This window comes from Arabidopsis thaliana, chromosome 5, assembly GCF_000001735.4.
Source record: "Arabidopsis thaliana chromosome 5, partial sequence".
Lineage (NCBI taxonomy): Eukaryota > Viridiplantae > Streptophyta > Magnoliopsida > Brassicales > Brassicaceae > Arabidopsis > Arabidopsis thaliana.
The window spans coordinates 12,274,961-12,296,847 of NC_003076.8; the positions used below are offsets into that span (position 1 = coordinate 12,274,961).

At 39.6% G+C, this 21,887-nt stretch overlaps 1 protein-coding gene and 5 pseudogenes across 6 annotated transcripts; 2 read left to right on the top strand and 4 right to left on the bottom strand.

Annotated features, from left to right (window-relative positions):
- Positions 1-2,581: 2,581 nt before the first annotated feature.
- Positions 2,582-3,131, bottom strand: AT5G32619 (Defensin-like (DEFL) family protein). The gene is made up of 2 exons (NM_001036888.2): positions 3,040-3,131; positions 2,582-2,832 (listed from the first exon to the last, which is right to left on the bottom strand). The coding sequence occupies exons 1-2, from the start codon at positions 3,116-3,118 to the stop codon at positions 2,636-2,638; spliced, it is 276 nt and encodes a 91-aa protein (NP_001031965.1). The 5' UTR covers positions 3,119-3,131; the 3' UTR covers positions 2,582-2,635.
- Positions 3,132-7,278: 4,147 nt separating this feature from the next.
- On the bottom strand, positions 7,279-9,012 carry AT5G32623 (annotated as a pseudogene; the record flags this gene model as incomplete). Its single annotated transcript has 1 exon — positions 7,279-9,012.
- An 806-nt stretch (positions 9,013-9,818) lies between these two features.
- Positions 9,819-11,204, bottom strand: AT5G32625 (annotated as a pseudogene; the record flags this gene model as incomplete). Its single annotated transcript has 1 exon — positions 9,819-11,204.
- A 716-nt stretch (positions 11,205-11,920) lies between these two features.
- Positions 11,921-13,768, bottom strand: AT5G32627 (annotated as a pseudogene; the record flags this gene model as incomplete). Its single annotated transcript has 1 exon — positions 11,921-13,768.
- Positions 13,769-14,383: 615 nt separating this feature from the next.
- Positions 14,384-16,201, top strand: AT5G32622 (annotated as a pseudogene; the record flags this gene model as incomplete). The annotated part of the gene is made up of 1 exon: positions 14,384-16,201.
- A 1,301-nt stretch (positions 16,202-17,502) lies between these two features.
- On the top strand, positions 17,503-19,089 carry AT5G32624 (annotated as a pseudogene; the record flags this gene model as incomplete). The annotated part of the gene is made up of 1 exon: positions 17,503-19,089.
- Between the last annotated feature and the right edge of the window lie 2,798 nt (positions 19,090-21,887).

A 21,887-nucleotide genomic window follows, 5' to 3' on the forward strand; every position in this document is an offset into this window, starting at 1 on the left:
TGAGATGCATTTGAGACGAATTTATAGTGCTAAGTAAGAAAGGTTTTAAAATATGCTACCTACTTTGCTTTCTTTGTAATATTGTAGCTAAACTACCACGCAAATACCTCGCAAACAGATTTTTATGCTTATATAAACTGATGTTGAGATGAATACGTGAGTAAGGAACAACATATTTTCTCTTCAAAATTAAGCATTTTTCTTCAAATCTCCTATTCAAAAAGTTTATCTATTTTAGTATATTGATAAATATGTTATTAATAATGTTGTCAAAAGATATAATCATAACCAAAATGCTTTGAATTAATTATATGGACACATTTTCATACTATTTTATCGGAAAACGGTCTATTTCCCCCCCCCCCTCCCCGAAAACTATCGTATCCAGCCAGATAAAACCCGATCTTTGACCTCTATCTAGATACCCATGAAACGGAAGTTAAACATGACACACAACTCAAATATCATGAACGTCACACATGAACGTTTGATTAATTGATCATTTGTATTTTGGATCTATCAAAACTCAAATCGTATTTTGCAGATGGTGAAACAAATTGGGGTGCAAGGAAAAAGGAGAAACGAAGAAGAAGAATACCACGTGTTTTGATGAAGCCAAAATCTCTCTCTATCAAGAAACGCAAAACAATGTTCGATTACTTCAATTTAGTTATTATTTCAAACCGAAATTTTGATTGCTTAGTTCAAACCCGTGTAATATTTCCAATCTCTCAAAATCCAATCAACCGCAAATCATCTTTATTGTTATCTATGGAAACACATATCGCCAATCTAATTACATACACACAAACCCAATCTCAACAATTTTTTTAGATTTCACACGACTTCGATTCATCCACCAGAATTAACACAGTAATCCTCGGCTGGGGAGATGGTTACTACAAAGGAGTAGAAGATAAAGAGACGAAGAAGAACAACACGAACACGGCGGAGCAAGAGCATCGGAAGAGAGTATCTCCGGCGGAATTTGAGTTTCCGATGAATCAAACGATGAAGAAGTAACAAATACTGAATGGTTCTTCTTAGTTTTGATGACTCAAGCTTCGTTAACGGTGTACAGTAAACCGATTGATGAACTTAATTAGGTTTAACCGATTAAATCATTGGTTTGGTATACATTAAACCGGTAAAACCAGTGCTATGGGGTTTTAAATCTCAAATTTCAATTGGTGGAGAAATAAGCGTTTAACTTCCGTTTCATGGATATCTAGGCATAGGTCAAAGATCGGGCTTTATCTAGCCAGATAAGATAGTTCTCGGGGGAAATAGACCGTTTTTCCTATTTTATCTTATTCATTTGCAATTATTTATAAGAGACAATCTTAACTATGTCTTATATCGTCATTTTAAAATTAATAACAAATAATACATGAAAGTTATGTTTGTAGTGGATGATTCAATAAAAATATATATTGAAGATTGTACAATTGATAAATGACAATGAATGATGTAATCATTTACATAGTAACCTCAATCATTGAAAAATGACAGTTCTAAATCAGATCACAAATTTTATTTATATGGTTACAATAGGATCATGATGTTTGAACCAAAAACGGAAACTTAGGTAAATACATATAATGAAAAAGATAAACTTAATAGAATTAAGGGTTGGCTGATTTTATACCCATAAACTAATTGCATTCTCAGCTTTCCCCCTGTACTTTTTGCTCCCGACTAATCCCACACCCGTTAAGAAAACGACGTCGTTTTGTCTTTGTTTTGTAATGTGAATCTATCTATATATGTTATGTGTTGTGTTAATTGGTAAGGAATTTGACAAATCGAAATAGATAAAACTCCTAATCATAAGGATAGCTAAGACTCCAAATCAATCAGTCAACCTAAACAATAACATCCTAAAGAGAATCAATTTCCGAAAATACATCATCCAAACTAGACAAAAGTGGTTGAAGATTGTTCCAATGACAATCTAAATCAATAAAGAACTAGAACTACTCTCATTGATCACATAGACTGCTTCTCTATGTGAGTGTGACTGTATCGGCTCCCTTAGTGTTTCTTGAAGCTCCATTGTAGGCTTACAAAACAACGTTGTTTTCTTAACGGTGTGGGTGATTAGTTGGGTAAATCATGTTAGCGGTACAGTAAACGCGGCTCTGAAAGTACATGATGCAATTTTAAGAATTATCATTTTTTATGGTGGAAATTTCAGGAGCAGAAAGTATGGGGGAAAAGCTGAGAATGCAATTAGTTTATGGCTATTAAATCTGCCAACCCTTTTCTTAACGGATATAGGTGATTAATTGGGTAAATCGCAATCGCGGTACAGTAAACGCAGACTTATGGTTAATCCTGGTTTAATGACCGGCTCAATTGGAAATGTATTTTTAAGGATGAATCTGAAAGTACATGTTGTAATTTAAAGAATTATCAAAGTTTATGGTGAAAATTTTAGGAGCAAAAAGTATAGGAAGAAAAGCTGAGAATGCAATTAGTTTATGGGTATAAAATCAGTCAACCCTAGAATTAATATAACAATGTAGTTATGGTGATAATGTTAACAAGTTGGTGCACAAAAAAATAAATAATTAAGTTATAGCTGAATGTATGATTGTTATTCATATAACTTTAAATACATATTACATAATGATTAGTCCGTAAAGATTGGACTAGAAATAGGAGAATCATCTTGAAATCCGAAATTGATTTTACAACAACATATAGGAAAAGCAAATGTTACACAATCACCCCCTTTGACGTAACCTAGTGATAAGCATTTTGCATTGCATACATCTCTACTTTTGCAGCCTAATCTATAATCTTGACATGGATGCTCTTGAGTTCTCCCTGTTATTTTTATAAACAATAACAATGCAACAATTTAAGTACATAATATAATAATTTAATATTTAGGATATTAATGACCGATACTCATGCGATATTCCGAGTCTACTGACTTTGACTCAACAAGTCAAAGACACCATCAAACTTTATAATAAATTAAAAAACAAATTGTATTTAGATATTTTGGTACTTAACAAATAAATAGTTTACCTGATATTATCGGCAAAACAACGAGAGCAAGAACCATCAATAAAGGTAATAGAAGAGATGAAAACTTCTTGATTGCCATTATTTATGTTTCTGCAAAAATAAAATATTTTTAAAAAATAATAATCTTCTACTCTCACAAAAAACTTATTATAAGAAAACTAGATACAAAATCATTTTTCGAATTAAGAAATTAAAATATGAAAATAAGTGTTGTCTTCTTCAACAAAACAAAAAATTAGATTACAATATTGAAAATAGTTAAATTAAAATTTGAAGAGTTACCTTTCTTCTCTATGATATTCTAAGGATTACAAAAGTTGATTGTATTTGTCTTGAATTTGTATATTTATATACATGAACATATATACATACATAATGATATTATTTCACATATATAGCTTTAATAGATATTCCATATTTGAAAAGTTGAATATTATATAATGCATTTTCCATAAAATAAATCTTGATTATAGATTTAGTCAAAAGTTTCATAACTTCTTCTAAAGATTCTCTATATATGTAAAGTTATTATGTTTTTATTAAAACTTTCAAAGAATTTATTAATTTTGTATCAAAATATTTTCATATAATTAACACAAATATGTGAGAACTTTTGCTAATTATGTATGTTATTAACCATAAACATACAATTTTAAAATAAAGGGTTTTGTGCAAAACAAATCTCGAAATCATCCAGTTTTGCAACTTTTCCCTCGACTTCCAACAAATGCAGATTAATCCTATGATGTCTAAAATAAAACACATTGTAACCCTTTTTTGCTCTTTTTTGTTACCACTAATTTTGTAAAAAATTGACATATAATATGTTAAATCGAAGCCCTCACGATGAGGAGTGATAGTTAGGTTTTTACGCCTAACTATTTGCTGAAGTGTGGTGTGTTCAGTTCAATTCCCCTTAAACACTAACATATAGATGCAGCTCTAGGGGGTGTCGATCCAATCCACTGTTATTGCTAGCAATCAAGATGTGTACAAAAGCAACTAAGTCAAGCCAGATTATAATGATGGTGGGTTTCTAGTAACAATCCTAAATCAACATTCAAACAACAAAAATGAGACCTTAAATACCCTACTCGATCATTGGGTCGAGTATAACCAACAGGTGACAAATTTAAGAACTAAAATGCAACAACAGGTAAATGAAATAACAGGTTAATAAATCAGGGGGTGAATACAAATAAATTTAAGAAGAACAGAAGTCCTAAGGATGAATTCATTGATAAGGACAACTCTAGGGTTCATCAGGTGGCAAATACCCTAGACTATAGATTCAAAACCAGATTAATCCACTCTCGTGACAGAGACCCTCTTAACTTTACCACTTCCTAATCTCAACTCTCGTTGATGAAACATAGTAAAGTAGGCTTTAAGCAACAATCTATCAAAGTCAATAAGCAGTCTAAACATCTAATCTTTTGGGCTAGAATCTACAAATCTCTGGAATTCGTAGATCATGCATCCATTTGAACGTCTTTTGGACGCTAGATACCTTGGGTCGAATTCCAAACTGAACTGAGTGAAATAAGCATTAGGGAAAACGAATCCAGAAGGGATCTAACCTAATCTTAACCACCAGACTAACCTAGAGGTTACCTTAATCTAATCCATCCTCAAGAACCCTAATCACTACTCAAGCGACATAATCAAGAACACAAACCCATAAATTACTCTAAACATATCAAAATGTAGATCTAAACAAGATAAACAACTTTGCTCAAAGAACTAAATGCAAAAACAAAATAGATTAAGAGTAATTAAGGTTTCAAAATCCTAAAACACAAAGAAAAACTAAGACATACAAGTTTGGTCCTTTGGACAAACCCAAAGTGACCTTATACTAAAATCTCGAAAACCCTAGATTCACTAGAAGACAAGAGACTTGAAGCAGTTTAGATGGATGCTCGATCTTGGGGATCGAGTAAAGAGGGTGCTGCAAAGTCTGCGCCTTTGCCTTCATGCTCCGAGTGATCAATTGGCCGAGTAGATGCTTCGTCCTCTCCTCTTCTTATGCTCAGATGTCTGGTTGAGTGGCGAATGAGGAGGATCCAAAGACGCTTTGAACGATCAACAAGTCTTGTAGAATGGGTTGCCCTTGATCGAGTACTTGGTCGAGTAGAGGATCGAGTTGATGTGCTCTGTAAATTGAATTGCTCTGCTGTTTTCCTCCTGGTTTGATAGAGTAGAGGGTCGAGTGGATGTGCTCTGTAAACTCCTTTTGCACCTGAAAACACCAAAACATGCAATATGTATGCAAGATGATCCTAAATGCCTAAGTGTGCAAAATAAGCTAAATGTGATGCAAAATGATATGAAACAATGAGTGATCACTAAGCTAAATGATGATAAAAACATGCCTAGAATGAGTAAAATGCAGTGTCATCAACTCCCCCAAACTTATCTTTTGCTTGCCCTCAAGCAAACAAAAAATCTTAAGTTGAAGGAGAGGTTTAAAGGTGGGGATTCAAAAACTGAAGCATGCATATAGAACGGATGATGTCAATGTCCAGGTAGCTAAATCTAGGTTGCAAGGTGATAGATCCTTACTCAAAAACTTTAGCCATACTCGTCATAATGCAACCTAACAACTGCCTTAATCTATTCAAGTATTCACATCAACCAATTCACTTTAACATTGATTAAGCGCGAACGGTGGATCAAGCAATACAATGATTATGAACTCATTTGGTTTTGGGCTTAGGCTAAAAGACAAAAATGTTCCCTCTATTGATATGGTCGAGTAGCAGGGGACTCTCATAGAAAAGATTGAGCTTTAACAGAATGCTAAAGGTTAGAGCCAACAGACACATACAAGAACAGACTCCCATCTACCCAATGATATATAGTATATATGATAGCTCAGAAGATGATCCGAGTCCCTTAGATGTCCTAACTCTACCCTGGTTCCTATTCTTTCTCTTTTTTTGGTTCAAGTTCTTAGGGGTGTTTCTTTAAAACGATTCAAGAGTCTAGCGGGTTTGGTTTTAAACTTTGGCAAACTTAAGGCTTTTCTTCTAATCTTATAGCATAGAGGGCGTTTTACCTTTTCTATGAATTACAATGCCTAACTTTCTTTTCTCTTTGAACTCCAAACCATTTACTAGACTAACACTTTCTTTTGTATCCCCCTTAAGAACGCTAAACTCCTACTCTCTTTTTTTCTTCTTTTTTTTTCATTCCCATTCTCTTTCCATTCATTCCATACACAATCCCAATCCCATATACAACTCTCCACCTAGTTCTAGCTAACCCAAAAAGCGTGGGCTAGGTCTACATGAAAGACTGCTTTTGTCGGTTCATATCTAACACGTTATACCACGCTCAATCGAAAAAAAAACTCACAATCACACACAAATGATCTTTGACTTGAAATAAGGTTAAGTTCAGGGTATGTGAAACTGCTCTAACAATTAGAGTCAGCTACTTGGATTTATAAAGTGTGGTGAAGTGAATAAGATAATCCAAGTATGTATATGGTAAGCATGAGTTCAAAAACAATGCATAGACACGATAATTGCAAATTAAGTTCTAGTTCTAATAGATAGGGAATGGCATCAGATTAGCGAGTTTTGAATTAAGGCAAGATAGTCAAGATGTAAATTCAAAGCAGGGTGCGGTCTTACTTCAGAGATACAATCGTTTATGCAACAGAGAACTAACAACCTGGGCATTGAACTTACTTCGCCGAATCAAACATGCTTAAAGGCTAAAATCATCATTATCCCCTATGCAAATGAGCAATCCTAAATGCAAACACTCTATATACAATCCTAAAATGAAATGCAATCTACATGACACTCTGTTTTTGTGACATCATTTTTTGAAAAGTTTTCAAATTTTTTATGTTTTTTTCTATGCCTTTGATGATGCAAAATTTGAAATAAGAAAAGAGAACACAATGTCAAACATGTCTTGAACCCTCCTCCAAACTTAAATTACACAACCCTATGTGTAATAAAAATCTGAGAAAGAATTCAAGACCAAAACACACAATAAACAAAGAAAAATAAAAACCTATGGTATATACAATGGTGGTGGTGGTGTTACCTCAGCTGTCAAGTGAAATAGACGGAGACAAAATCATCCATACTCTCTTGAGTATAAGTAGGAACTGATGTTGAGGCGGGATGATTTTGCTCGTCCTGTCCTGTTGACTAGTTGGTCGACCTTATGGATGCTCTTCTCTGCCTACTCCTTGGCTCTCTCAACTCGAAGATCACTTCACGAGGCTCGAATGATGAAGCTCGGGGTTGAGCGATCCTGTCGGCCCTCCTTGCAGCTGAACTTGTGGAACCGCTTCTTCTTACTTCGGGGGTGAGATGGGAGCCTCGGCTTGCTCTGGAAGTCTTTGATTTGAGCAGCCATACCCGTCAACGACTTCTTCATGGTTTTCATATTCTTCTTGAAACCTTTCATCGTTTTGCTTTGAAGATTCCCGAGCTCCTCTAGCACAGCGAGCTTCTTGTGAACTTCCGCTATCTCATCTTTTCCTTGATCAGGACCTTCTTCAAAGTTAGCTTGCTTGAACTCGTTGGTCTCTTGCTCCGGTGGTTCGCCATGTTACTCGAATTCAACCTGTTGCTCAAACTAGTAGGATAGTACTCTTGATGCTCATAGTCAGCTTGAGTATACTCTTGTTCATCTTCTCTAGCTCCTCCGATGTCGATGTTCAGGGCAGAGGGAAATAACATGAAATTGATGTTGTGCCTTGTCCTAACTAATGTTCGATTCTCGCAAGGTAGGAGTAACAAAAAGGTCCAAGCTCTGGATGGTTGAACTTGAAAATGTAATGTTCTGCCGAAGTCGTCTTGTCAAGATAATCCTTTCCCCTGAGATAATCAAGGTCAAGATACTTGGGGTGCACATCAGGGGTTCCCAAGTGTATGTATCCCCACAGCTCCTAGGATTGGTGTTAAGAGAACACCAACACAAAGACTTCCGCGAATCTCCGATCGATGGATGGTTGTAGCATACTCTCTATAGCTCATTAGGTGGTCCAAAAGAACAACATCCAGCAAAGTGTCTGCTCTGTCAACCGCCATCTTCCTTCCATCCTTGGTCTCTCTCAAAATGAAAACCAAAGCTTGATCGAGCATGCATAGCTCTCCTTCATCAACAAATCCAGTAGTCTTCTTCGGAAAAAGTGTGTTGGCGATGCATTGGTGGAGGTACCTTATCACGGGACTTCGAATCGCAGAACTCTTGCTCTTAGTGGACGAGTAGGGCTTTGGACTGACGATTTTTGCCCAAAGAGAGAGTAGCTCGTCTTTGTCATAATCTTGGCGGATTTCCTCTCTACTTGGAAACCTGAAAATGGTATCAAGGTGACTGATATCTAGAGCATACTTGACATCCTTAACTTTAAAAGTGATGTAACAGAGACCTCCACTTTCTTCCTTCTATGAATATCAACGTGAAAGTGAACCTTGAGGGTTGCAAGGAGTTGGTAGCTCTCCTCTCTAAATCCCCCAAATTGGCAGCTCATAAACGTTGCAAGGTTGGCTCCATTAGGTATTCAACATCCCTATAAATACCAAGATCTTGCATCGTTTCCTTATGAGGGTATCTAGTTCCCTCAAATTTCAATTCCTTCAAGTACTGATAGTACTCACTTGGGGTTGGGTCTCTCTTCCTTCTTGGTCGGTTTCTTCTCCCAACAAGGGCTGGTGTATCATCCCCAATGATCTCAACTTCTTCTTCACAAACCGCTTCTTCAAAGACAGCTTCTTCTTAGTGTTCTTCAGCAGACTCAAGAATCCTCTTGCCCCTAGCTACTTCTTCTCTCTACATGGTTGAGCGACTGGAACTTCCCCCTTGGATCAAGCTTGACCATTGAGCTCGGCGAGCTTGGCGAATTTGGCGCTCAGTCATGCCACTCATGTCAATAGTTGCAACTTCTTCGTTATAAACAAAGGATTTTCTAGCCCGAGATGAACTATTTCTTCTTGAATCCATGAAGTTTGGTGGTGAGCTTCTACAGGGCAATCAAAAACAATTCTCCAAGAAGTATCAAAGCGGAAAGGATTCGGTTTTTGGTGATGGAGTTTTGAGCTTAAAAACTTGTTAAACACTTTGAGGATCGACTTGGGAACGATCGAGTAAGTTTGGTGAAGTATGGTGAAATTGAGAACGAATTCTTATGGAGTGATAGGGAGAGTTTGCAATGAAGATTTCGATGATTGATGAGAGAGATAGTGGGGAATGCGGAAATGAAACGATGAAGGAGAGAAGGTTTCAAAGATGGTTTAACGATTTCAATGGGTGGAGGAGGAGGATGGTCTTTGGTTTCTTTTTGAAAGGATAGGAAAAGTGAGTTGGAAATAGTGAGGGGCATGGGTAAATGGTTTGTCCACCGAGTAATGGAGTTATGGGGGAACAAGTGGGCCACGCGACTTATGCCTTGGTCTCCGAATAATTCAAGCTCGAGTAAATGGTCGAGCAGCCTCTTGAAGTGCGTAATACTCGATTAAACGCTGGAGAATGCTTTGCTTTAAATCACTCAATCAAATAGTGGGGATGATTTCTCTCATTTGGTCATTCAATCCAATGGCTTAGAACACTCCTCTTCATTTTACTCGATCAACGGTTAAGATCTTTCTTATTTACTCGATCGTTGACTTCCTCAAGGTCAATAAACCTGAAACACTTAAACGAAAACATCAAAAATAACTAGGAAAATAAAAATTTATATACAAGGATAAACATGGGACTTCCTCCCAAGTGAGCTTGTTTTAAGTCACTAAGCTTGACTCTTACAGAGATTAGTCAGAAAAAAGGTTGAAGAGAGGAACTGAGAAGTCTTCATTTTCAGTGGCTGAATCTTTAGTGCTAGAATCATACTCTGCATCCTCTCTTGACATATGGAAGGATGAGTACTCATTTGATTTTTCTTCAAAATAAGCTTCTTTCTGATCAGTAAAGTAGTCTTCTTCTTCTATAACAGGTTCCTTTGACCAATCCTCAATTTCAAAATTGGGGTAGCTTTTAATCATTTCTTGAAGTTCCAAGATGGTGCTGTTTAACTCTTTCATCTTGTGAGTTAACTTTCCAATGGTATCCTCCTGAGCTTGGTATCCTGTCCAGAGCTCCAAGAGTTCTTCAGCAACAGAATCAAAAATCAAGTGTTCTTCCTTAGAAGAGGGGTTGATGGGCTGTTTAGGAACTCCTGGAGAATAAGTCGCAATAGAGATTTCTTCCTCACTCAACAACTTACACTCTAAGCTTCTTTCCTCTAAATAAACTCCTTTATGATATTCTGGTGCAAACCATTATGTTGTGAAATCGTTTTCTTCTTTGATAGCTAGTGCATCTCATCTGGATCAATACCAATTGAATACTGAGTAGCTTCTCTTTTAAAATCCCAAAGTTTATCTTTCAGCTTCATCACTCTTGAAGACCATTAAGTTTTTTCTCATCTCATACCAGTCATCTTCTGTAGGGTCTTCATTCTTGGCTTTCCTGAAGCATTGCTGATGTCAAATTCCATCTTGATACATTTTTCAAGGTTTAGATCAATGTTTCTATTCTTGACATCTATGACTGCTCCAACTGAAGCTAAGAATGGTCTGCCTAGGATTAGGGGATCCTTTCCCTCTTCATCTATGTCTAATACCACAAAATTTGTAGGTATCTCAACATTTCTAATCTTGGCAGGCAGATTTTCTTTTAGTCCATGAGGATGTGCAACAGAACCATCAGCTAAGAGCAAAGCTAGGTTGCAGAACTTGTATTCCATTACCCATAGCCTTTTAGCTTTAGAGAAGGGCATAAGGCTAACAAATGCTCCTAAATCACAAAGACACCTATTGAATGTCAATCACTACAAGAAATGAGGGTATTAATAGCAATATAGTATAGTATTTTTAATGATTCTGCTAAATTTGAATTTTGAAAAAGTTATCATAGCGTTTTCTAAAAAGCAAACGCTACGGTAGGATTCTGCAAAAAACATTTCATAGTAGCACCAAAATTTTGGTTCTACCATAGCATATATTAATAGAAACGTTATGGTATGAATAACCGGGAAGTGAAATTTTCATTGCCTCCAAAACCTTTCTAAATAATAACAAAATAAAAAAATACAGAAAAAAAAATTATAAGAGAAATATATCGATTAGGTTAAACTGTTGGTGAAACACTTTCGCCATCTCTTCTCTCTTCTTTCTTTCTGTCTGAAACTAGATCTGAACTAAACTTGATTGGAAATCTTCACACTCGATCCCAATTTGTTTGTCTCTTCTTTCACTCTTGATCCGTCTTAGCCCCAATTCATCTCAGTCTCAATCCCTCTCCGTTCCAATCGTTAGTTTCATTTTCGATATACAAAGCCCTCTTAATCTTCACATGGATCGATCCAAATCAAATTGGTGAGGTCGAAACAGACACATAAAGTAAAATATATGTTTGGGTGTTTGTTTTTTGTTGTAATTTAGTGTTTACTTCATGTTGGGTTTGATCCATTTATGTTTGCTCTTTTGCACGAAGATTTGAGTTAAATTTCAGTAGGAGGTAATTGAAATTGGTAGTGAATTACTTTCAATTGGGGTTGTCGATTGATGTTCATATGAGTTGAGTAGATTTTTTGTGATGTTATTGTGTACTCGTGTAGTTGATAACTATGTTGTCTCTGTATTAAGAACTGAATCAATGTCTGAAAACACTCGATGAATAGCTTATGTCTCTTAGTAACAGGGTTTTGCAAAAACTTGATAAGAACTTGAGAATAAAAACTGGATACAAAAACTTGATACATGAAAACTTAGGTCTAAACAATGTATATAAACCCTAAAAACGTCCAGAGACTAATAATGCAAATAGGGAAGTTTTCTGGGGAAAATCTTCTCTTCTGTAAACTCGAAATCGTCTAGAACTTTTGTTGGGCCAAAACTGGTGTCTTCCTGAATCCAAAATCGTCCTTAGCTTCCTTTCCGTTAGCTCTTGCTCCAAAATGTCTCCTTATCTCCATTGTTGTCCCATTGCATAGTATACCTGAAACAACACTAAAAAGACTCAAGAAATAACATAAAGACTCAAAATCCTATACCTAAAACATAGATAAAATCAGTGAAAAGAAGTCAAGATCTATGAATACTAACCGTTTGAAGAGGTGAAAGGAAGAGCAGTGAGATTAGCTCTAGCCTTAGTGGTTGAGTTGGAAACTAGGATATCCTCAAGTCTGTTGGTTTGCCATCTAGATTTTCCAATAGTCGGATTGACTCGAACCTACAGCACTCATCAATCAGGCAATAATCAAGAGAAATATAGATCATGATTCCTAACTAAACTAAACAAAACGTTTTTTTTTTAATAAAAGAAATAACCAAATGAAATGCAAAACGAAAAATAATAAGAAACAAAAATAAAAGCAATATTAGTATGAACCTCCCCCAGACTTAAACGACACTGTCCCTAGTGGGATTCAAATCCAGAGAAAGAGAGAAAAATAAATCAAAAAGAAAAGAAAATAAAGAAAGGGAAAGAAAAATCAAACCAGTGGGTTGTCTCCCACTAAGCGCTTGTTTTGAGTCAATAGCTTGACTTGGCGGAGTTCAGGATGTGGGTGGAGTGGTGGAGGATTGCTGCTGCCTCCTCGCCTTCCAAGGCGGTGTGTAAACGGATTTGGTTGAGGCAGCTACAGGTGTCGATCGACACTCAAGGGTGTGTCGATCGACACTCAAGGGTGTGTCGATCGACACTAATCTCGTCACCTACAAGAATAACAGGAGAAACAAGCTTTCGAGCAACTCTAGGCTTGTTATCTTGAGAAGCAAACTTCAAAGAATCTAATGAATTAATCGAAAGGTAAAGCAAGCGAAGAGAGAGAAGAGAACTTATCACATATGTCCTCAAGTGGTGTGGGTTGAAGAGAATGTGTAGAATCCTCTGTCTGTGAAACCCAAGGGTGTCGATCGACAAGGGTAGTGGTGTCGATCGACATCGTTGCTCTGCAACTCTCATTGGCGAGCTGAACAGATGGGAGCGCTGTGTATGGCTCTGTTGTTTGATTCTGAGCATTTTGAGGAGGTGTGTCTGTGCTGGAAGCAATGCTACTAGTAGGCTTAGTAAGCTCTGAACCATCCATGCCAAACTCCATCTCCAAATCACAAACCTTTAAACAGATTCTACCTCTCTTCACATCAAACCTAGCACCAGCTGTAGCTAGGAATGCTCTTCCAAGGATAAGAGGATCCTTGGGTTCCTTCTCATAGTTTAGGACCACGAAATCAGTAGGGATTACAGAGTTACCAACCTTAACAGGAATATCTTCAAGGATTCCTTCGGGGAATCGTTTGGAACGATCCGCGAAGAGGAGAGTGATGCGAGTTGGCCTGTAGTGAGTCGGCCTGTAGTGAGTCATGCCTAGTCTCTCAGAAACCGACTTAGGCATGAGGTTGATGCTTGATCCCATATAACACAAAGAGCGGTTGAACCTGCTTTTGGAGATAGAGCAATCAAGAACAAAGCTACCTGGATCTGGAAGCTTCTCAGTGGTCTGACCAGGAGTGATGGTGCGGATGTATTCAGCAATGTCTACTCTCTTTGCCTTCTTCTTTTTGGCCTTAAGCAGCATGATTGCACTGATGTCCCTGGTAAGCAGTTTAGCTTCATTTGAGCTAATTCCATTGTCAAAAAGTCGCTTAACATATCTGTTGAGTGAAGAAGAAAATGTCTCAGAAGCATCCTTAGGAAGAGTATGAAGGATCTTCTCCATTATTGTTGTGCACTTAGCAGCATGAATCTACTGCTTAGAACGACACTTCCCCGGATAAGGAACATGAGGAGTGTAAACACACTTGGGCTGCATAGGTATTTGCACCTCACAAGGTGCAGTACGAATCCAGTGTCGATCGACACTAGAGGGGTATCGATCGACACCGTCGTACTCAGTCGTCTCAGAGAAGAGCGTCACCTATGGTGTCGATCGACACAGAGGGTGTCAGTCGACACCATCTCTGCAACTGCGAGCTCCAACTCGTCTTTAGTGTCCAATTCCTTCCACACATCATCTCCTTCTCTGATCAAGATGGCATTGCAGCTCTTCCTTGGGTTAGTGATATGTCTATAATTTGCATGTTTTCAGTGTTCATTCATCATCATTTTGAGTCTAGTTTCATATCATTCATCACTGTTTTATATCATTTCTTATCATTCTTACATACTTTGCATGATTAGGATAGCTTTGCATACATATTGCATTTCTGAGTTGTTTTCAAGTGATTTGGAGCTGTTTGCGAGCAAATTGGAAGAAGCGAGCCAGAACCAGAGGACATACTCGACCCCCTGGCCGAGTACATCCAGCACAATACTCGACCCCCTGGTCGAGTGACTTTGGAGCCATTCTACCCATCTACTCAACCCCCAGGTCGAGTAACCGCAGCTCAGGCCACTCGATGACATTACTCGGCCCCCTGGTTGAGTATCACTTTGCCACACCACCTGACCACACTCGGCCGTTCACTCCACCGCGTTACTCGACCCCCTGATCGAGTATCATCACTCACCATGAACACCATCACACGACCAAGCACTCGATCACATCTTCGGAGTCTACTCAAATCCGCACTCAACCAGACAAGATGAACACAAGGAAGAGAAGAGGAGAAGATGAAGTGTTTGGAAGCGGCCTGGAGCCCCATCAGATCACAAAGCCCATCTCCAGGGACAAGCAACAGGAGCAATGGATCTCGTCAAGAAGATGGCAGAAATCCACAACAAGGTTGATTGCACTTTCAACGATCTGAATATCAAACTTGAGGCACTTACCTCTAAGGTCAGATACATGGAAGGACAAACTGCGTCAACCTCTGCTCCAAAAGTAACAGGTCTTCCAGGGAAGTCAATCCAAAACCCGAAAGAATACGCCACCGCTCACGCAATCACTATCTGTCATGATCGAGAGCTGCCTACTCGACATGTCTCCAACTCAATCGCTGAGGACAGTGATGTTCAGGACAGGGAGGCTTCTACTCAGATTGAAATTTTAGTTGTTGGACTCGACCATTCATCTGGATCCCGTTTTCAAACTCAGTCCAACCTAGACGAGAAAGCAGCCATCATTGAGAGGATGGTAAAACGATTCAAGCCAGCACCATTACCTTCACGTGCTCTTCCATGGAAATTCAGGAAAGCATGGATAGAAAGATACAATTCTCTTGCAGAGAAGCAGCTTGATGAGATGGAAGCGGTGATGCCTCTAATAGAAGTTCTCAACCTGATCCCGGATCCTCACAAAGATATGAGAAATTCAATTCTGGAAAGGATCAAGATTTATCAAGATTCAGAAGACGAATATGATGCTAATCCGTCTACGGCCACTGTTAAGAGGAGTGTTCAAGAAAAACTGGAAGATTCTGGAACTTTCACTCTACCATGTTCCATTGGTCAATTGGTTTTCAGCAATTGTCTATGTGATTTGGGAGCTTCAGTAAGCTTAATGCCACTCTCCGTGGCAAGGAAGCTGGAATTCACTCAGTACAGGCCTTGTGACCTGACTTTGATCCTTGCTGATTGGTTTTCAAGGAAACCTTTTGGCCTGCTTCAAGATATGCCAGTAATGATTAATGGAGTGGAAGTACCTACAGATTTCGTTGTGCTTGAGATGGAAGCAGAACCTAAGGATCCTCTAATCCTAGGGAGACCTTACTTAGCCTCAGTGGGAGCGATGATAGATGTCAAAGACGGGAGAATAAGTCTCAACCTTGGGAAGCACATCAAGCTGCAGTTTGACATCAACGAAACTTCGCAAAGGACAGCTGTAGAAGAAAAGATCAGGGCTCAACCTCAACCTTCGAATTCAATCACCAGACCAAGCACAACCTCTACACCTGACTTGCGAGATCTCAAAAAGAAATCTGATGAGCAAGATGAAACCATAGAGAAGCTAGCTCAGACAGTTGAAGAACTTAAGAGTAAACTGGATCAGATGCAAGAGAAAGCTCAATCAAAATGCGGGATTGATACTATCCCGAGAAAAAAGTTTACTTCAAGATGGTCTGAGGAGATAGATTATCCACCAGAAGTTTAAGATGCCTATTTCGAGGAAAGAAGAATTGAGTATTCTTCAACGCATCTCTCAAGAGAGGATGCTGAATATGATGATGAGATCAGAGAGGACTATGCAAATCCTCTTTATCACTCATTTTCTTCTTAATGAGTGTGAGGAGTCAAACTAGAGACTTTAAACAAGATCACTTGGGAGGAATTCCCAAGACTGTTTCTGTAAATAAAACTTTTATTTTCTTGTTATTTTTTATTTGTTTTTGGTTGTGTTTGTGATTCTCACGAACAGAGAAACCACGTGGAGGTAGAGTAAAAATTTAAAAAATTTACTCTACAGAGCAACACGGGATCGAGAATTTGAAAAACTTCTGTTGCACTCAGAGGCCATGAGGTCGAGTAAGTTGGTCGAGTATTAGTGATGATTTTAAGAACCAAAAATTTGAAATTATACTTATACTCGACCAACAGAAGCTACAGAGACTTGCATGGAGTTTAACAAGTTTACAGAGGATTATAGAAGGTTCTAGTTAACAGGGAACAGTGCTTCAGGACAAACAGACCAAGTGCGGCCCACCTTCTCTCCTCTTTGTCCCCCCCCCACGCGTTTTTATTGATAAGAAAATCCCAAGGCTTCATCACAGCCACTCGATCCAACCTCATCTCTTCCCACCGACGCCATCTCTCCCTCACAACTCTCACATGACCAAACCTCACCCGTCATCTCTCTCACCGTCTCTCTTTCACTCGATTGTGACGTCCTCTCCAATCGCCGCTTACTCGACCACCTGACCTTCACCGTCTCTTCGTCGCCTCCGTACACTCGACCTTGCCGTTCCAGTTTCACATTCCTCACAGCTTCGTCTCCTTCTCACTCGATCACAACTCGACCTCTCTGCGCTTCATCTTCATCTTCATTTACTCGACTTCGCCGGAGCTCCTCGCCGTTCCAGCTTTGCCATCTCTCACCGCTCACCATCTCTCCTTCACTCGACCATTTCACGCTTCGCCTCAACATCTTCGCCGGAGTTTCTCGTCATTCACCGTGCTTCTGTCGCCTCCGTTTACTCGACCTCACGCCGTTCACTCACCGCAAGCTTGACTCGGCTACCAAGGAACTCGCCTCTCCCTCCTCACCCCCTCTCAACCACTCGACCTCATTGTTGCCATCTCTAATCAAAACCGCCACCGTCTTCTCTCCATTCGCCGTTTACTCGACCAAACTGCCACTGCAATCAACCGAACAAGCCTCGCCACCATTCACTCAACCACGCCGTTACCGTCTCTCATTCACTTTCACTCGACCGCAAAACCGCAAAACTCAAATCCACAATTTCAAACTCGACCGATTTACTCGACCGTGTACTCGGCCGGTTTAGTGTTTGCGCTTATTGAAACTAACATATTGACGTTTAGCTTTGAGGTGCATTTTTTTTCCAAGAAATCAATATAAGTAACTACAGTGGCGAGTCCTCTATGAATGCGGATTACAACGTCGATGAAGCTGAGTCTTGGTCAACTAGACCGGAGAGAGAGCAACAGGCTTATGAGAGTTTCATAGCTGACACCCAACGCTCAGTAGCTCGATGCAATGAGAGGAGAGCTGAGATTGCTAGAGGAAAGAGAGCAATGACCAGTAGATATGAATTGATCGACGAAGATATTGACGTCGAGTATGAGCCTGAGTTATGGCAAAGAGAGACGAAGCTGTTGAACATGCTTGATGAAGTTATAGTGGAGGAGTACATCAGACTTTTCGAGCTGAACGACTTCTGGGGAACGAGGTACCCCTGTTATCAGACTTTAGCCCAGCTGGGGCTACTGGAGGACGTACAACACTTATTTGAGAAGTGCCATGTGGAGACACTGATGTCTTACCCGTACGTCGCCTACAAGAAGGAAACAATAGAGTTTCTCTCCACTCTGCAAGTGGAGAGGTATCAGGGACTTACAGCAAATGAGCTGGAGAGTGAAGGGTTGGGGTTCTTGACTTTTTCAGTGAGCGAGCAGCGTTACCAGCTATCTATCAGGAGTTTGGAAGGATTGTTTGGTTTCCCAGTGGAAAGGGAACAAAACCCAAGTTTGAGAGGGAAGAGTTGAAGGATTTGTGGTTAACTATTGAGAACGATATGGCGCTCAACTCTGCGAGGTCCAAGAGCAACCAGATTCGAAGCCCTGTGATCCGCTACTATCAACGCTCTGTAGCAAATGTTCTGTACTCTAGGGAATCTACATGCACCGTGTCTAACACATACATGGAGATGATTGATTCTGCACTCAAGGGCATTCTCCCCAGAACAAAGGGGAAGAAGGTCCTGAAGGGCGACCTCAATGATGGACCACCGGTTATGCTTCTGGTGATCCACCTGTGTGGATACAGGAAGTGGGCGCACACCAACGGGAAGAAGAGGGCGCGAGGAGCCCTTTGTGTAGGTGGTGTTGTGACACCAATTCTAATAGCATGTGGTGTACCTCTCATGTCTCCAGGGTTCGATCCGAGGATGATGGATTTAGATCACTTGCGTCGTTGTGAGTTTCTGGAGCACGACATGGTTGCCGATTTCTATCGCTACAAATTTGAGCACTCCTTGACCCGAACAACCAACATTCTGCTTCCCTGCACTGAGGCCACAACCATACTCCAGAGCGAAAACATTGACTTCAAGCGTGCGCGTGATTACCTCTACTTTGAGAGCGCTCCACCGCCTGATGACAACGTCCCTACAACAGAAGCTACAGAGGATGAGATTGCTGAGACAAATGAGGATAGGGAGGAGGAGTACGATACGAGCATGTATCATTTCAGTGAGCATGTACCTCCAGCGAGGGAGAGCAAGAGCTTGAGCGAAGCTCACAGAAACAACAGCAAGTTTCAGAAGTGGTGCAAGAAACAAGATAGACTACTCATCAAGTGCTTCAAGGCCATCAAGTTTCTGACAGACAAGGTAACCTGCTCCTCTTCTACCATAGCTATTCCGCAGGGAGAGCCTCCTCAGGACATGCCCTCGAGGAGATATGACGCGCCAAAGCCAAGTCGCCTTAGGCTAGAGCCAGTTCAACACAGGCCTGAGCCTAGTGACCGAGTAGTCTCACAGGTCCGTGCGAGGTATTCATCACTTCACCATTGTAATATACCATCTCCTGTTTTTATTTTGTTTATGTGATGTGTTTTGTCCTGAGTACTCTCCTCCAAATTTGGTCACACAGTGGACTGTATGATTTAAGTATGGGGGAGGGCTCAGGAAGTGTGTGTTGCATTGTATATACTCTTGAGTCTGCATTCATCTAAGGGATAGAAAAAAACCAAAAAAATTGAAAAATTTCAGAAAATGATTTCACAAAAACAGAGTGTTCATGTAGTTGCATTACATTTAGGATCGAGTCTAGAGTGTTTCATTTAGGATTGTTGCTTATGCATAGGGGATAATGATGAGATAGCCTTATAAGCATTTTGGTTCACTAGATAAACTCAGTGCCCTCGTTGTTAGTTGTCTGATGCGTAGTCAATGAAATTGAAGTAAAACTGCACCATGCCTAGATTGCTCTACTCGACCACACTATTAGGATCTGATACCATTCCCTATCAATTTGAACTTGAATATGATTTAGAATTATCATGTCTTGGCATCGAATTTGAACTCATGGATACCCTAAAATACTTGGATTTTCTTACTCATTTTAACCACTCTTGTTAGTCCAAGTAGCTGACTCTCCTTTTCAGAGCAGTAAACCCGAACCCAAACCTAAACTTTCTTTCAAACCCTATATCACTTGTGAGTGTCTGTGAGGTCTTATTTCGATTGAACTTGGTAGAGAGTGTTAGGTTCGTAATGACAGAGATAGTGTCTCATGTAGTTCTAGTTCACATTTTTCGGACTGGATAGGACTAGGTGGGCGCTTATATCATGGTGTGGGATGTGTTTAAAAGAAAAGGGTGAATTCATTGTTGATAAGGAAAGGGAAAGAATTCTAGGGGAAGTGAGCTAAAGAAGTTAGAAAAAAAATCTAGTAAAGGTTTTGGGAATGTTAAAGAAAAGAATGAGGTTCTTGTTAGCTAAAGAAGAAGGGTTAAAAGCCTTTGGTTTTAAAGATTAAAAACAGGAACCCTAATTGTTAAAGAAATCCAAATCCGCTAGATGTATCAGAGTGTTGAGAAAGCTTCTCCTAGAGTTAAGAGAAAAGAAAAGAATGATATGAAAAAGAGTTTAAAAGATTCACGAGTGCAAAGGGTAGAGTTAAGTTCTTGTATTGGGACTGGAGTTGGGATTACCATTACAGCTTCATTGTTATACTCTGGGTAGATGGGATCTTATCTCTGTATGCATAGCTTGGGACTTACCTTTAGCATTCTACTAAAGCTCAATCATTTTTTGAGAGATCCCCTGTTACTGAAGCCTATTCTGTAAAGGACCATCTTTGTCTCTTGACCTTTACCTTAGCCAAAGGAGTTCATTGATGATGCATTGCTTGATTCACGTTCCAGAACTAATGAATGTTAAAGGGATTGGTGGATTTGAAAGCATGTGTAGGTCGAGTATAAGAGACGGATTGATTGATAACAAGGCATGGCTAACGTTTTTGAGTAAAATTCGATCATATCGCATCTTAGAACTACCAACTTAGACATTGATTTTATTTGCTCTACATGATGCTTTGGGTCTGAGTCCCCACCTTCAAACCTCTCCTTCAACTATGTCTTCTCATTTGCTTGAGGGCAAGCAAAGACTAAGTTTGGGAGAGTTGATATGTCTATAATTTGCATGTTTTCAGTGTTTATTAATCATCATTTTGAGTCTAGTTTCATATCATTCATCACTGTTTTATATCATTTCTTATCATTCTTGCATACTTTGTATGATTAGGACAGCTTTGCATACATATTGCATTTCTGAGTTGTTTTCAGGTGATTTGGAGCTGTTTGCGAGCAAATTGGAAGAAGCGAGCCAGAACCAGAGGACATACTCGACCCCCAGGCCGAGTACATCTAGCACAATACTCGACCCCCTGGTCGAGTGACTTTGGAGCCATTCTACCCATCTACTCGACCCCCAGGTCGAGTAACCGTAGCTCAGGCCACTCGACGACATTACTCGACCCCCTGGTCGAGTATCACTTTGCCACACCACCTGACCACACTCGGCCGTTCACTCCCCCACGTTACTCGACCCCCTGGTCGAGTATCATCACTCACCACGAACACCATCACTCGACCAAGCACTCGATCACATCTTTGGAGTCTACTCAAATCCGTACTCAACCAGACAAGATGAGCACAAGGAAGAGAGGAGGAGAAGACGAAGTGTTTGGAAGCGGCCTGGAGCCCCATCGGATCACGAAGTCCATCTCGGCCCATTATCACTCTATGGGCCGGGTGATTAGGTTATTGGCCCGTCTACTATCATTTTATTTCGTTTTGTATAAATAGATGTCCGAGACATCTAGTCGACTTCGAGTTTTTGCTTCAGTTTTATTTTCTGTTTTACTCTGGTTGCGCCGCTTTTGCTTCTTCAACCTGTAATTCGAGATTTTTCCAAGTTATTCAGATTTCGCATTTAATTTCACCTGTCATCTACTCTTTATCTCTTTACTTATGCAATATTATCATTTACCTGCGTTTATGTCTTTGAGCATGTTGTCTGAGTAGTGACATAGAGTTCTTAATGATGGGATAAAGTAGTTGTGGAATCCATAGTCTGTAGAATGGTTAAGTTTTAGAATTGATTGAATCCCTTCAGGACTAGTTGTGTTTACTGCTTATTTCTTTCTGATGAACTGGAATTCGATCCCAAGCATTCCCACACCAAGAAGGCGTTCGATGGAATGCTTGATCCACT